At 39.2% G+C, this 17,533-nt stretch overlaps 1 protein-coding gene across 1 annotated transcript in view; it reads right to left on the minus strand.

Annotated features, from left to right (window-relative positions):
- The window catches only part of LOC145345026 (synaptotagmin-like protein 2), a 189,713-nt gene that overhangs the window by 13,722 nt on the left and 158,458 nt on the right, over positions 1–17,533 (minus strand). The window contains exons 8-11 of the mRNA XM_080192540.1: positions 17,277–17,396; positions 11,832–12,007; positions 2,967–3,069; positions 834–995 (exon numbers count right to left, since the gene is read on the minus strand). Coding sequence (XP_080048666.1) covers positions 834–995; positions 2,967–3,069; positions 11,832–12,007; positions 17,277–17,396 — 561 coding nt within the window. The remainder of the gene's footprint in view (positions 1–833; positions 996–2,966; positions 3,070–11,831; positions 12,008–17,276; positions 17,397–17,533) is intronic.

The following is a 17,533-nucleotide window of genomic DNA, read 5'->3' on the forward strand; positions in this document are numbered from 1 at the left end:
TCGGGTTTCCTCCCACAGTTCAGCGGGGAAGACGTGCTGGTCAGGATGCATTGACCCGAACAGGTGCTGGAATGTGGCAACTAGAGGAATTTCACAGTAACTTCATTGCAATAATGTAAAGCTCACTTGTGACTAGTAAATAAACTTTACTTTAGATATATCATTTTCACCCAAATGTGTACTTGTATGTTGATACAAAACTGGGTGGATAATTAGATCATAAGACAGGTTTTAAATCTTTATGGTTTTAGAAATAAATGAACAGTAGCTCATGCAATTTTACAGTACAAACAATCCCCTGATGTCTTGGTGTCATTTGGAGGAATTGAAGAAACCCCAGAGAAGTAAGTCTATACATTTTTTTAATTTTCTTTATGAGACTAGGTGAAACAAGTGCCCACCCGCAAGTTGCACAAGGGGTAAATCCCCTTACCTGAGCACACATACCCCTCCTCTCCCATCCGAAACAAAAGATGCTTCGTTAACACCCTCCATGACATACATGGGCCTGGGCATTCACTAGTCGGGGTCTCGTGTCTGACATTTCTCTGCCCAACTGCGGCCAACTGCTGCTTTCCATTGTTGAGGCCAAGTCAGATCATCACTTGCCTCAGTACCCACCCACCCAATTCCCAGAGTCACAATGCAGGGTGATAGATTCCCAATACAGTGCTCTCTGACAACAATTTTTATGTATTTGGGGATCATCGGAAGTTTAAATTTTAAATCATTTTCAAAGAATTTATGGATTAAAACTAACTGACTCAAGATGACGAATGGATGTTGACTTGCATGGTTAAAAATATACATCTTATGCAAGGGGCAATTGTTACCTTTGACTGCAAGTTGTACCAGTTTGCTGTGTTATCATTCCAGTCCCAGTTACTCATCTCCACCTCTGTTTCACCAAGGAATACATTTCGACCAAGAATATCATTGTGCCACACAGAGACATTCAGTGTTCGATTCTGAAGCTCTTGCTTCTTTATTTTGTACTGAAAAGATGAGTAAAATAAACATTAACTCAACCAATCTAGGATGTGTTATGGGAGTTTCTGCAAAAACCATATACAAGAGTTATACTTAATGTTTCATCTGTGATTGTGCAATGCAAGAATTTCCATTGATATTGCCCAAGGTTGTTTCATATTAGTTATTATAATTAATAATCATTTTGTCAGATTAAAGGATATTTATTTCAACCCATGACAGGAGTGACCATCCTGGAATGACCGAATAGCATTTTAGGTGAGTATTACTTTACACGTTTACCAGCAGATCCATGGGGTACCAAGACCGACAACACTTGGATTCCATTAACTCTGAGTACATTTCCTGCTCCCTCAGCAAAGCAGCCAGCATAATTGCACACCCCAGACATTCTCTTTTCCACCTTCTTTCTTCGGGAAAAAGATACAAAAGTCTGAGGTCATGTACCAACCGACTCAAGAACAGCTTTTTCCCTGCTGCTATCAGACTTTTGAATGGACTTATCTTGCATTAAGTTCTCTCGTTTCCTTCTGGATGAACGGTATGTTTTGTCTGTATAGCACGCAAGAAACAATACTTTTCACTATGTTAATATACATGACAATAATAAATCAAACCAAATGTCTTTTGAACATATAAGAATTTTGAAAAGGAGAATGGTATAAAAGAATGAATGTAATTATGCTTAAAAAGAAGACCTCAGCACTCAGCCCTGTAATTTTTTTCCATGTTATTTTTGGTCAGGCTGTTGTAAACACGAGCAGTGAGCACCAGCCTTGGGTACATTGCTGAGACTGTTGAGCTGCCAACCCTCTGAATGGGCCAGCAGCTATCAGAGATGGGCAGCGTTCCTTAATAAAATAGTGTCTTCTCTGCCTCCACTAAACTGGCTACCGCCTCTAAAATGAACCCCTCAGAAATAAAAGCAGAAAATGCTGAAAATCTTAGCATATCTGGGCAGCATCTGTGGAGAGGGGGACAGAGTTACCATTTCAAGTCCAATGTGACACTTCGATTGAATTTCTTCAGTTTTTATTAAATGAAGCTTCAGGTTCCGCTGCCAGCTTAAGTCGGGTCAGATCCCATTTCTGGCCCAAACAACAGGATTTCTGCCACCTCTGGAAAAGCCTGGCCTATATTTTAATCAAATTATTGAGATATCCACAGAAGCGGCATTTCCATTTCCTTGGTATGGTGTGTACACATATTCCATCTACCAATGCCCGGAGCAATAGATAAGGTTAAGGTTCCTTGTGTACATGGCCACTACTGGAGTTTAACCAGCTGAACCCTCATGTTTGAGCAGATCAGTCATCAATAACAATTGGAATTACTGAGTCTGTCCAGCAGATCAACTTGATTCCAATCTTCCATTATTAGCTGGAATCAACATGCTCCAAAAGAGGCTTTACTTATTCTGACTAAAGTGTCACCTAGACTCAAAACATTGGCTCTATTCTCTCCCCACAGATGCTGTCAGACCTGTTGAGATTTTCTGTTTTTGTTTCAAATTCCAGCCTCCGCAGTATTTTGCTTTTTACTTATTTCCCCACTTACTCAAAAAAGATGATTACTGGATTTGAGTAATTCTTTTGTAACAGCCCCTTCTTTTTTTCATTGCGTTATCCTAATCCCAGCTTTGGAAGCAAGTCACAGTTCTACTAGTTATTTTCCTTTCTACACTACCCAATCAACTTTTTTTATTGCATTTTACTCAAACTCTCACTTCATAGCTTTGTTTCAGTTATAGAAAATGGTGCTCAAGAAATCTCAAATTGAGTAGCTTCCTAAAAAAAATACAAAAACCACTGAATTGTTGCAGTGCAGAAGGAGGCCATTCAGCCCATTGTGCCTGCATCAGCTCTCTGAATGAGCACTCACTTCGCTTAACAGCAAGGGAATGCACCGGTTCTGTATTTTGTAATAATTTGCAGATGGAAAATAATCCACAAGCTCTAATTTCAAAATAAATGTACCTTCAGAGTTTCATTATATTGAGGATTTAACGTAGACTTCTTTACAGATGACTTGCGCTTGCTTAGACGTGAGCGGTCAGGAAGTAGGTAGGTTTTTACGTACCTGTTTGAAGACAAAAACAATCTTCTTAAGTACAGGTTTCTGGAATTCATGTGTACATCCCCTTTATCAGTCTATAACTTCAATCTCTGGCATGTCAATGAGTACTAAAATATTTTGAATTTCAATAACATTTATAAGTTGGAGAATTCATGTTTACAACAACTTAAAGTCTTAAAATTGTTATCGAAACACATCATTACTTGACCTCTGAATGTATCCATTTGGGAATTTTGGTCGTAAAGTATATAAACCAATCAAGCATAATATAGCATAATGACAATCCTCTGACAGAATTCTCCTCAGGCATACAAAATCAGTTGAGGTTATCTTACATGTGATGGAGTACATGTTACTTTTTTATAAATGTTAGTTGAACTATCAATATTGAGATTATAGTTGAGCACCATAGGGTCCATTTTAAAGTTAAAAAAAAACTTTTAGCAGCATCATCTTTCAACTTATTACATTTCTTCCTCAGAATATTTTCTGTCCCATTACATTTTATTACTGCTGATTGTGGAGATGTTTGGTAACTACTTATTTACTGTTCTCCTGAAATACTTTGCAGCTTGTTGTTTCATGTGCAGCAAAGACCAATGTCAAATCAAATAATGTGATTTAGTTCCAGTCATTGTTGACTAAGCTCATTATAAACATTTCAGTGCCTCTGATATATTTTATTACTGTTTTCCCTGGGCATTTTCCTTTCCTTTCCTCGTCTCTCACTCAAGCATGAAAATGCTAATGCCTATTTGTAAGCAGATACTAAAAGTTAAATTAAATTGACCTGGGATATTCCTGGTCCAAGTGTTCCTGACTTTCTGTAGCAGATGTACAAGACCTCGATGCTATGCCCTTTTGCAATAGCAAAGCTGATATTTGGAACTCACTAAATAATGAATTTCGGCTCAAAGTTTGAATCTCCCAGCAGCCCATAATCTTTGAAATTGGCTGCATTCGCAAAGTTTATTAGTACGATAATGTTGCTTCATAAACACAAGTTAATGAAAGGAGTTTTAAGAATTTCTTCAATTTACATTCTCAATGGAATCTGACAAGTTTTGCAGATATTTTTGAAGCCTGTGCTTACGTATATATAGCTCTACCATCAAGTTCATCAAACAGAATTGAAGGCTATGACAGTACCATTACATAGGCCAGTCTTTCTGAAATGTGTGACATATACATCAAAGATTCATGCTGTGAATTTTAAAAGTATCTGACTTTTCCTTTATTTGAAATGCAATCCACTTGTCTGAATGGATGCAACTCCAACAACACTCAAGAAGTTTGACACCATTGTGGCTAAACAGGCCATCTAAAATGGTGATTTGTAAAGCACTCTGGGACAATTGGGCAAGAATTAAAACAACAGGCTGCAACCTAAAAGACAGAGATAAACAGGCTGCAACCCAGATGAATGAATACACGGGAAATAGGCCATCCCAAAGACAATGGACACTTTCTGGTCAAACATACTTGTTTACCTTAACCCCTTATTTGGGAAGGAAGTATGTGACCTATGTGCCTCCAGCATCTACAGGTACATGCCAAGAGTTCGGTGTGCCAGCACCTGATTGGACTCTTATCAATCAGAGTGATCAAGCCCTGATTGATTTGATTGACAAGAATCAGGAGACCACTCAAAAGGACATGAAACCATGGAGGGATAAAAACTGCTGCACACCAGAAGCAGCTCTCTCTCTCTCTGTCTCTCCCGCTGACCCCACGAATGAGCTACAACACTGGTGACCATCATTAGCAATGACCAGCATGAGGAGAGCCACCACACTCGAGAAGGAAGGAAGAACAAAGCCAGAGTGTCAGACCAGACCAAAGGACCAGGCTACGCAGAGGGTGACCGAGACCAGAGCACAGATAAAGGCCAATATCTGCTTGGGTACTTGTCAGTCATGCAAAGTTAAGTCAAGATCTTGTAGTGGACTTGAACATTCGTATTTTCTGTAAAGATAACTTATTGTTGGTTGGATGGTAATTATTGATTGTGTGTCTTAAATAAATATTGATTGAACTAATCAGACGTCTACTCGCAGTTATTTGTCCACTGTGTGGCAGGCACAACACCATCCAGGACAAAGCAGCCCATTTGATTGTTACCCCTTCCACAAACATTCAATCCCTCGACCACCAACCGTGTTACCATCTACCTTAAACACCACTTTAAACATCAACCATGTTACTAGCTACAAGATGCAACACAGGGACTCATCAAGGTTTTTTAGGCAGCACCTTCCAAACCATGACCACTACCAACTAGAAGGACAAGTGCAGCAGATACCTGGGAACATCACCACTTGAATGTTCCCCTCCAAATCACTCAGCAGCCTGACTTGGAAATATAACATTGTTCCTTCACTGTCGCTGGGTCAAAATTCTGGAACTGCCTCCCTAATAGCACTGTAGGTGTACTTACACCTCAGGGACTTCAGTAATTCAAGATGGCAGCTCACCACCACCTTCTAAAGAGCAACTGGGATAAACAATAAATGCTGGTCTAGCCAGTAATGCCCAAATCCCATAAATGAATTTTTAAAAAGATGGATTTTGCGAAACACAATGTAGTTAAATTAACTTTTAATTGTCCTGAGTTAAAGATGCTGTATTGTCTAAATAAATTCTATTTTGATACTCATTAGGACTGCTCCATAAAAGGCATGAGTAATTAAATCTATTCAGGGATTATTACAGATTAGCCAGTTATCAACAACATAACCTGTTATTTATCCTATTCAGTTGACTCAACTGCAGTTCAAAGAGAAAGTGCCTGAAGAGAAATGCCCATTGCCTGCTGTGAACACATCCAATTAGCGTGCACAAGAAAATCTATGTAAATTGAAAGGAGGCTCAGGTCTGATTTTAAGAGCTGACAAATGCATATCTATTGACTGGTTTAAATACAACATCTGAATTAAAAATGAATCTGAACTGCAAATAGCCATTAAGCGGAACAAATTTCAAAACCGTGTCATAGACAAGCAACAAATAATGTCAAGCACTCAGCTGACTTACATGTAAGAATACAAGATTTAGGAGCAGGAGTGCACCATTCCACCCTTCAAGCGTGCTCCATAATTTGATACAATCATGGCTGATCTCCCTTGGCTCTATTTTTCTGTTTGTGTCCATGGATCCCCTGACAGACTAAAAGTCTATCAATCTCAGTCTTGAATAGACACACTGATGGAGCATCCACAACCCTCAGGAACAGACACGTGAAGCTATCAACAAACTCTAACATTACATTGTCAATGCTGATCGATGGCAGTATTGCAATCATGGACTATTACACTTATATTCCTGGTGCTGATGGTCAAATCAAACTCTTTATTGGCATCAAAGAGTCTGTCCATTTTCCACTGAAGGTGTTCCTCGGTATGGAATGCAGAGAATACCTTCCTAATGAGGGCTTGGCACACTTTAGCCTTGGATTTCAGTTAGGTTGAAGAGATTTCCATCAATTCTGGTATGTAAGAAGATATCTTCTGTGGTTGAACTGCAGGGATATGACATTAGCGAAGAGAGGAATATACAAAAAACAGCATCAGTGTCAGAATACAACTCTATTTGACCTCACTGCAGATTTCAAAGGTTTCTAATGTTGCTCCATCATATCTGATCTTTGTCCATCACAATGCCATGGAAAGAGCTGAACACACTGCAGCAGTCCACAGGCAGCCATTTCCTTCAGCAGCATATATAGATCTACAGCAGCTCCATTCACCTGATCAAATGTCTTGGTGACATTGATGAAGGCTAGATACAGTGGTCTCTTTCTTTTGCAGCTGCCAGACTAAGAAGTTCATTTCTATTTCAAACTTCCAGGTATGAAACCACGCTGGAATTCAGGAGAAATGCTTTCAGTTAGGATCTACTTCCCACAATGCACTCAGCTGGCTTGATTTTTTGATAGTTGTTTCAATCGCTGCGGTCACCCATGTTCTCGTACAGGGTTACAATGTTTGCATCATGCATATCCTGGAGCCCTGCCTCTTCCTCCAGCAGAGGCACAGAAGTTTATGTAAATGTTGCAGGAGTGCTAGATACTAGAGGTTGATGAGTTCACATGGTATCATAACATCAGCTGGAACTTTGTCAATGACGATTGAGTCAATACTTTTGCTAAGCTCCTTCTACTGTGGTTTCATCACCCAGGTCTTCCATGAAAGGTAGGCTGTCCAAGGAGTATAGAGCTTCCTTGGTGACAGTGTTCTCCCTAAAATATAACTGAAGATAGTGTTCCATCCATCTCTCCAACTATTCAGTGTCTTTTTCCCTCTCTGTCCTTTTTTCTTAATGGAGCTGCTTGTTTTTTGCTGATGAACATTTTGCATTTTCCATCCCATTATACATAGCCCTAGTATTTGCTATGTCGAAGGACTTCTGGATACCCTGCTAAAGTTGTAACCAATAGTCACCTAGCAGTCTGTTGAATCTTACTTCTAACAGTTCATAGTCCATTCGAAATTTGTAATTAATGAGAATGGATTGCTTGGCTTCAATGACAAATTCCACTATAATGATGTTAGTCTCAAACCAGTTGGCATTTTTCCATTCTTGTTTCCCATTTGTTGGGAGCACTGATATTAATTATCTTAAGTTCTTTACTCTTATTATCCTCTTAGTAACTCTCTATTTTTGGTATATAATGTATGTCCTCTACTATGAAGATACAAAATACTTGTTCAATGTATTTGCCATTTCCTCATTTCCCATGATAATTTGCCTCCAAGAGACTAATGTTTACTTCAGGTGATCTCCTTTTAGTGTGCTTATAGAACCATAGAACATTACAGCACAGAAACAGGCCTTTTGGCCTTTCTTGTTTGTGCCGAACCACTTTTCTGCCTAGTCCCACTGACCTGCACCTGGACCATATCCCTCCACACCTCTCTCATCCATGTACCTGTCCAAGATTTTCTTAAATGTTAAAAGTGAGCCCGCATTTACCACTTCACCTGGCAGTTCATTCCACACTGCCACCACTCTCTGTGTGAAGAAGCCCCCCCACCTAATATTCCCTTTAAACTTTTTCCCCTTCACCTTTAACCCATGTCCTCTAGTTTTTTTCTCCCCTAGCCTCAGTGGAAAAATCCTGCTTGCATTCACTCAATCTATACCCAGCATAATTTTATACACCTCTATCAAATCTCCCCTCATTCATCTACTCTCCAGGGAATAAAGTCCTAACCTATTCAACCTTTCTCTGTAACTCAGTTTCTCAAGTCCCGGCAACATCTTTGTAAACTTCTCTGCACTCTTTCAACCTTATTAATATCCTTCCTGTAACTAAGTGTCCAGAACTGCACACAATGCTCTAAATTCGACCTCACCAATGTCTTAAACAACCTCACCATAACATTCCAACTGTTATACTCAATACTTCAATTTATAAAGGCCAATGTTCCAAAAGCATTCTTTATAACTCTATCTACCTGTGATGCCACTTTTAGGGAATTATGTATCTGTATTCCCAGATCCATCTGTTCTACTGCACTTCTCTGTGTCCTACCATTTACGTTGTATGTTCTACCTTGGTTTGTCCTTCCAAAGTGCAATACCTCACACTTGTCTGCATTAAACTCCAACTGCCATTTTCCAGCCTATTTTTCTAGCTGGTCCAAATCCCTCTGCAATCTTTGAAGATATTCCTCACTGTCCACCACACCTCCAAAGTTGTATAATCAGCAAATTTGCTGATCCAATTTACCACATTATCATCCAGATCATTGACATAGATGAAAACAACAATGGACCCAGCACTGATCCCTGTGGCACACCACTAGTCACAGGCCTCCACTCAGAGAAGCAATCCTCCACTATCACTCTCTGGCTTCTTCCATTGAGCCAATGTCTAATCCAATTTACTACTCTCCATGTATACCTAGCAACTGAACCTTCCTAACTAACCTCCCATGCGAGACTTTGTCAAAGGCCTTACTGAAATCCATGTAGACAACATCCACTGCCTTCCCTTCATCCATTTTCCTGGTAACCTCCTCGAAAAACTAGATTGGTTAAACATGACCTACCATGTAACAAAGACTCTCCCTAATAAGTCCCTGTCCACCCAAATATTTGTAGATCCTATCTCTTGGTGCTCCTTCCAATAATTTACCTACTACTGACGTCAAACTTACTGGCCTATAATTTCCCGGATTACTTTTTGAGCCTTTTTTAAACAATAGAACAACATGAGCTATCCTCCAATCATCCAGCACCTCACCTGTGGATACCGAAAAATATCTTTCAACCTTTCTTTTAACATCCGTTTACTTTCATGATCATTTTTTCTCTGTTTAGCAACTTCCAATCACCGTTTGCTTGCTTCTAAAACATTCCCAATCGTCAGATTTTGCAACATCAAAAACTTTCCTTTATGTCCGATTCTATCCTTAACTGCCATAGTAAGCTATGGATGGATCTTTATCACTGAGTTTTTGATCGTAGAATGTATTTTTGTCAAACATTTCCAATTGTTTCTTTAAAAGCTTTCCACTGTCTATTTAGTGCCATAATCTTTAATATATTTACCCAATCAACCTTGACCACCTGTCCCAGCATATCTGCATAATTGACTTTCTTCAAGCTCATGATTCTTGTTTGGGACTAGAATATGTAATTTTCAAAATTAATATGGAATTTAATTACATTATGATCATTTTTTCCCTGTTGATCTTTTATAATGAGATTATTAATTAACTTGTTTCATTGTACAATATTTTACCTAAAATAATTTAATCCCTAGTTGCATCTGCAACATATTGGGCTTAATTTTATGGGAGGGGCATGTTGCTCACCACCCCTCACCCATTAGAAATGTCAGTCACAAACTGAGCTATTTAAAAACAGGCAGTCCTGCTGTGGTTATTATGCTGTGGTAGCCTTAAAAGCTGTGTTAGACTTGTGTACCTCAATGGAAGTTCCACCCTAGGGAGCGGCAGCCAACCAGATTTTGGAGGCTGGGTGGGGAGGCACCAAGTGAGGTACCCCCATTTCCTGCTTTAACCAACTTTGGTGAAGAAAGGGCCTTCCCTCTTTTGGCTGCCTTCCACTGCCTTGCATATTAAGTGTCTATTATTTGGCCACTTAAGGGCCTCAGTAAACCTGAGGATAGATGGGCTAGTGGGCACCTTATCCACCTCCCATAATAGGGGAACTAGGTCAGGAGTGGAGAAAAAGGCAGTGGGCTATATTCTATATGAGTCCCAGACCAAAATCATGCCCAGGGAGGGTGCTGTAAAATGCAACCCATTGTTTGAAGAAACTTTCATGAAGGCATTCTGCTTATTTTCCAGACCTACCTTTGCCAATTTGATTCTGTCCAGTCTATATGAAGATTACAATTAGTACATTGCCTTTGTCAAAAGCTCTAATTATTTCTGGTTTACTATTATGTCCATTGGTATAACTTCTATTCAGGGGCCTATAGCTCCCACTAGATTTATCCTAATCTCCTCTCACATGGATTCTACTCCCTGAATTTCAGAGCCAAGATCCTTTCTCACTACAGTGCTAATGTCATCATATAATCATAGAATCCCTACAGTGCAGAAGGAGACCATTCAGCTTGTAAAGCCTGCACCAACACAATCCCACCCCAGCCCTATTCCTGTAACCCCAAGTATTTATGCTGCTAGTCCCCTGACACTTCGGGACAATTTTGCATGGCCAATCCATCCAACGCGCACATATTTGGACTGAGAGAGAAAACCGGACTGAGAGAGAAAACCGGACTGCTCAGAGGAAACCCACACAGACATGGGAAGAACATGCAAACTCCACACAGAGAGTGACCTGAGGCCAGAATTGAAGCTGGGTGCCTGGCACTGTGAGGCAGCAGTGCTAACCACTGTGCCACCCTCTGTGGCCTAAGCTACCCTTCCTTTTCATTCTGCCTTTTTGAAATGCCATATACTCTAGAATATTTATTTCCCAACTTTGGTCATCTTGTAACACAAATGTGGCATGTCCGCTTTGCGTAGATAGATGCCACAATCAAATTAAGAATTCTTCTGAATATCACAAAAATTGAATTAATATAATTCCAATGCCCTACCACCACCACTAAACTGCATTGAATAATTATACCAAATTATAAATTGGTGTCAAATGTCATTTTGTTTGAAGAGAATGTACTGTGAACTCCAAGATCCTTTCACACAGCAGTATACGTACTAAATTTTGAACATTTCTTATATTCTATAAAGTTGTGAGGTGGAGATGCTAGCTTTGGACAGGGGAGGGCACAGTGAGAAGTCTCACAACATCAAGTTAAAGACCAACAGGTTTATTTGGAATCATGAGTTTTCGGAGTGCTGCTCCTTCATCAGGTGAGTGACCAACTATAAAGTTGGTCAAGCAAGCAATAAACTGAACATCACAACCAGATGGCTATCAACCTATTGAATGAACAGAAATAACACATTTTTTGAAGATGGGGTTAAAACAATCAAGCCGTTGCTTCTGTCATCTGCTCTCCAAAAAAAGTTTGGTTCCAATTAAACACACCAATTGGACATACTTTAATTCTGTCAAAGTTGAATAGACTGAGATGTATTCTCTACTAAAGAAAGCTAAATATAAATATTTTAGTGGTGTGCTAACTGTCATTTAAAAATACCATATTTTTATTTGTTAAGACAGCAAAATCACTTGTGGCCATGTACAATTTTTAATTAGTTCATCAGAATACTTGCTCTTGTCTAGTTCCTAAAAAAAATGAAAGTAAATAATTTGCTTACGGATCGGAGTTGTATTTTCTGTAGTTAGCCACAGCCAGCCCTCGACACTGCATCACTTGAACCTGGAACTCTTTTTTTGCTTCTTCATAATGCAATTTAAATTGTACAGCTCCTTGAATTGGAACATCTCCAAAATCCCCAGCATCACTGTACAGACTCAGTAAACTGCCACTCAGCTAAAACAACATAATAAAAAATAAGATTCAATATTTTATTTTCAATATGAAATCCCAGAATTACAAACCAGTTATACAATCATTCTAAGGTACAAAGAAAATACTACAAAGGACTGCAGAATTCTGGAATGATTAGATAGCCTGTTTATTTATTTTTAAAAGCTGTTCAGCAATAAAACCAGAATACGCAACAATGCATCTCATCCCTTTATAGATGCCTGCCTTCCAACTTCAGAAAAGATAAAGCAGATTTTGAAAATTGAGGCAAATTTTTATTTCTGTAATTTGATCTCAGGACGTGGGCAACACAGGCAATGTCATATTTATTATCAATCCATATCTTCCCAGCTCTCTATTACCCAGTATTACATACATGAACATAAGACATAGGAGCAGAATTAGGCCATTCAATCCATTGAGTCTGCTCCACCAGGTGATATTTTTCTCATCCCCATTCTCCTGCCTTTTCCCTGTAACCCCTGATCCCCTTATTAATCAAGAACCTCTCTATCTCTGTCTTAAAGACACTCAATGACCTTGCCTCCACAGCCTTCTGCGGCAAAGAGTTCCACAGATTCACCACTCTCTGGCTGAAGAAATTCCTCCTCATCTCTGTTTTACAGGATCGTACCTTTAGCCTGAGGTTGTGCCCTCTGGTTCTAGTTTTCCCTATGAGTGGAAACATCCTCTTCATGTCCACTCTAACCAGGCCTCGCAGTATCCTGTAAGTTTCAATAAGATCCCCCCTCATCCTTCTAAACTCCAATAAGACAGACCTAGAGTCCTCAACCATTTCTCATACGACAGCCTCTTCATTCCATGGATCATTCTTGTGAACCTCCTCTGGACCCTTTCCAAGGCCAGCACATTATTCCTTAGATATGGGGCCCAAAACTGCTTACAATACTCCAAATGGGGTCGGAACCAGAGCCTTATACAGCCTCAGAAGTACATCTCTGTTCTTGTATTCCAGCCCTCTCGACATGAATGCTAACATTGCATTTGCCTTCCTAACTGCCGACTGAACCTGTGTGTTAACCTTAAGAGAATTTTAAACAAGGACACCCAAGTTCCTTTGTACTTCTGATTTCATAAGCATTTCCCCATTTAGAAAATAGTCTATGCCTCCATTCTCCTTCCAAAGTGCATAACCTCACATTTTTCCACATTGAAATCCATCTGCTACTTCTTTGTCCATTCTCCTAACTTGTCCAAGTCCATCTGTAGCCCCCCGCTTCCTCAATATTATCTGTCCCTTTAAATATCTTTGTATCATCTGCAAAATTAGCAAGATGCAGGTGAGGTTTTTTTGAATCAGTATTACGCATGTGTTCACTATGGAGAATGACGATGTAGGTATAGAAAACAAGGAGGGAGTAGATTTTAGCAGGTTTTAAAGTGGACAAATCCCCAGGCCCAGATAAAATGTGTCCCAGGCTGCTATTAGAGGCAAGAGAGGAGATTTCATGGGCTCTGATGTCAATTTTCAAATCCTCTCTGAAGAGGGCCAGAGGACTGGAAGACAGCTAATGTGGTACCATTATTCAAGAAGGGAAGTTAGGAAAAAGAGGCAATTACATGCCAGCGAGTCTAACATCAGTGGTAGGAAAAAATTCTAAGGGACATTAATCTGCATTGCAGAGGATTAATTAAGGATAGCGTGGTTTTGTCATGAGGATATGATGTTGAACAAATTTGACTGAATTTTTGGAGGAGGTGACCAGATGTGCAGATGAGGGCAGTGCAGTTGATGTAGTTACTTGGACTTCAGTAAGGCTTTTGACAAGATCCCTATGGGAGACTGATCAGGAAGGTAACAGCCCATGGGATTCAGGGCAATTTGGCAAATTGGATCCAAAATTGGCTTAATGACAGGACACAGAAAGAGATGGTTGAAGGGTGTTTTTGTAACTGGAAGCCTATGTCCACTGTACTGCAGTAATCAATGCTGGATCTCTTGGAATACACACTAATGATCTAGGCATTAAGCTATGGCTACGGATTCAATATTTATCAGCACCCCTTTTTTCTGCTTTTCTCCAAGTACCGTAGGAGAATCTATGTTTGTTTGAGCAGACTGATGAGGCTTAATGCTTCTTAATGTTGTGAGGATACCTGCCTCCACCACCCTCTAAGTGTGAAACCTTTCCCCAATTCCTTTCTAAATCGCCTGCCCTTATCTTAAAACTATGTTCCGGTTATTGACCCTTCTACCCCTCCTATCTATCTATCCCCCTCGTAATTCTTACACCTTAATCAGGTCCCCTGGTATGATCAGTAAGTTCACAGAAGATACAAAAATTGATGGTGTGTTAAATAGCGAGGAGGAAAGCCTTAGATTATTAGAAGGTATAGATGGGTTGGTCAGATGGGCAGAACAGTAGTGAGTAGAATTTAACAGTGAAGCATGTGCAGTGATGCATTTTGGAAGGTCTAACAAGGCAGGGTGAACGGTCGGATGCTATGAAGTGCAGAGGACTGAGGAACCTTGGAGTGCATGTGCATTGATCCCTGAAGGTAGCAGAGCAGGTAGTTAAGGTGGCTGAGAAGACATATGGGACACTTGCCTTTATCAGCTGAGGTATAAATACAGGGAGGTTATGATAGAGTTGCATAAAACACTTAGTAGGCCACAGCTGGAGTACTGTGTGCAGTTTTGGTCACCATGCTGTAGGAAAGATGTGAATGCATTCTAAAGGATGTAGAGGAAATTCACTAGATGTTGCCTTAGCTGAGACTGGAGTCTTGTATTCTTTAGAGAGGGACCTGATCGAGATGTACAGAACTATGAGGGAAATTGATAGGAAGGAGGGGTAGAGTGCTTAATAACCAGAGGCATAGTTTTAAGATAAGGCTAGGAGATTTAGAAGGGAGTTGAGGAAAAAGTTTTCTCATCCAGAGGGTGGTGGAAGTAAGAACTTACTTAGGAAGTATTTAGGATTTGTCTGTCTGCTCAAATGAGATTCTCCTATGATATTGTTTAGAGAAAACCAGAAGATTGTGCTGATAAACATTGAATTCCTTGCCAAAGCTATTAAAACAGAAGTACATGGTCATTTATCTCACTACTCTTCATGGTACTTCATACTGTTTGGCTATTACATTTGCCCTTCCAAAATACCTCATTGATGTTGAAGTACTTTAGCACATCATAAAATTGTGACAAGTACTATATCAATGTAAGATCATTCTATTTAATTGCACAACATTATGGGATTTGAACATATATATTTACTGATCCAATACTATAACCGCTATACCATTAACTTCCAATCATGCACATTGTGTTAGAATATATTTATTTAACAGCACTCTGGATTCTTTTGTGGAACTATTGTTTGACTTTTGACAGTAATGAAATTGAAATGTTTAATCATTTAGCTTATGGAATAAAGTACTAGTGCCTCACAAAATACACACACACGTTTCAAACATTCACCTTTCTTCATTAGCTTCCCCTATTGGTCCTCATTTATGCCAGGAGTTTGAAGCTGTTGAAACTGCTACTTTCAGCCTCCGTCACCTTTATTGTGAGGCTGACTAGAAGTGGGGTGGGGTTAACACATTGCCCTTTTGGGTGTGATTTCATTTTCTCCCTCTCAATCAGCCTTCCTTTCACTCTGCTCTTTAAAAAAAACATTTATCTGTGTTCTTCTAGTCTGACAACCTACAACTTGTTGACTTCTATATTCCCTTGGCAGCTGTTGTTTGACCTGCGGAGGTTCCCAAATTTTCTCGTTTTCCTTCTTGTTCTATTGGCTCTTGCTGCCTCATATTGGTGAGTGTTAACAGCAATATCCAATCTTTCAGAACCTACACTTTAACATCTTCCTATCACCAAGCATATGTCTCACTCTAAACTGTTTTATTCTCTAGCACCAGTGTTTAATTGCACATTGATTAAAAATATTTAATGGAATTAAATATGCTTTATTACATTTAAATGCATCACACAATAAAATACCTTTAGACTATTGTTCCCTAAGCAAACTAATTCAATACAACATTTTAGTTAAAGGAATTAAGCATTGCTGATTGGCGATGGAATGACTTTTTATATTGCTGTTTCTGATTTTGATTCAGTTGTAGCACTCTTGCACTTTGAGTCAGCAGACGGGGGATTCATGACCCATTCCAGGACTTGATCACATAATCTAAGCAAAGGTTTCAATGTTTTTATTCATTCCTTGGATGTGGGTTCTGCTGGAAAGGTCAGCATTTAGTGCTTAATCCTAATTGCCCTTGAAATGATGATGGTCACCTGCCTTTTTGAACCACAGTAATCCTTGTGGTGCAAGTATTCACAGTGCAATTAGGGAGGCATTCCATTATAGCACTGAGAAAGTATTATATGATCTTTCAAATGGGCTATCTGTCTGTCTTGACTAGATGTGAAATATCATACAACAGCATTTGCAAACCAGAGGGTTACCCCATGCATTGAGTTACCAAAATATATATTCTTCAGGGAGAATGATGAAGGCATACACTGGATGGAAATGAGAAAACACAGAAACATTTTAAAAAGATGATAGAGGGCTCAGCAAGTTGGAAGGAATCAAATTCCATTGGTGTCATAGACCTCAAACCTCTAGGGAAATACAAATTAGATCACTAAATCCTTTTTTTAACTTCAAAATTCACTCACCATTTCAAAAATGTTATTTTTATGCACAACATTTTTCATTTCTTACAGTAAAATTCTTAGAATATTGGGCGTAGATCTGGCTGATATCATGCCAAGTTTGTGTCCGACTGCATTCCCACTGTGACTATTTTTGTGTCATAAGCTTTCTCCTTTAAATGCTGATTCACCTGCAGTGCAATTCCAATCATTTCCAATCTTTATAAGCTTCAGATTTCTTGCATTCACAGTTTTGCTGTTTATCTTGTACTTTAGTAATCTTCATACATCAAAATAGATATGTAGCATCAATCCAAGTAGTTTTGCTTTGCAGCAACACTAAAAGTTAATAATGTAAACCCAGCAATAGTGTCAAGCTGAGTGAAGCAGGATGAGACTCCTTTCTTCATGGATGCTCGTGTCAAATTGATTTTGATTGGCACTCTTTACGTGCATTTCAACTTTACCATCTATGTGAAGGCAAATTCCTTTGCAGCGATTATGATAATGATGGCATTTTGGCACTCAATCAAGCAAGTGGTCCAAATGCAAAATCTGCCTACTTGCCTTAACAAAAATATAGCCTGTTTAATTTTAATATGATATGGAAGTGCTTGAATAATTCGTGATCACAGCCTGACTCACCTTGGAAGATTGCAGATTTGAGCCAACAGACACGTCTGTCTGCTTCAGGATGTCTGAGCCAAAGCTAGATTCAGATGTTAAGTCATCAAAATTATCATATTCTTCATTTTGTGGATCATTCTAGCAAAAGCAAGAATCATAAATCAGTAAGGCTATTGAAATTTTTATGATACAAGAAAGCCTAATGTTTATTTTTCACACATGATGGATTTTATTCACATTAATAATAAATGTTTTGTACACATCAATAATAAAAT

Source organism: Carcharhinus amblyrhynchos, chromosome 7 (assembly GCF_965287045.1).
Source record: "Carcharhinus amblyrhynchos chromosome 7, sCarAmb.v2.hapA, whole genome shotgun sequence".
Classification (NCBI taxonomy): Eukaryota; Metazoa; Chordata; class Chondrichthyes; order Carcharhiniformes; family Carcharhinidae; genus Carcharhinus; species Carcharhinus amblyrhynchos.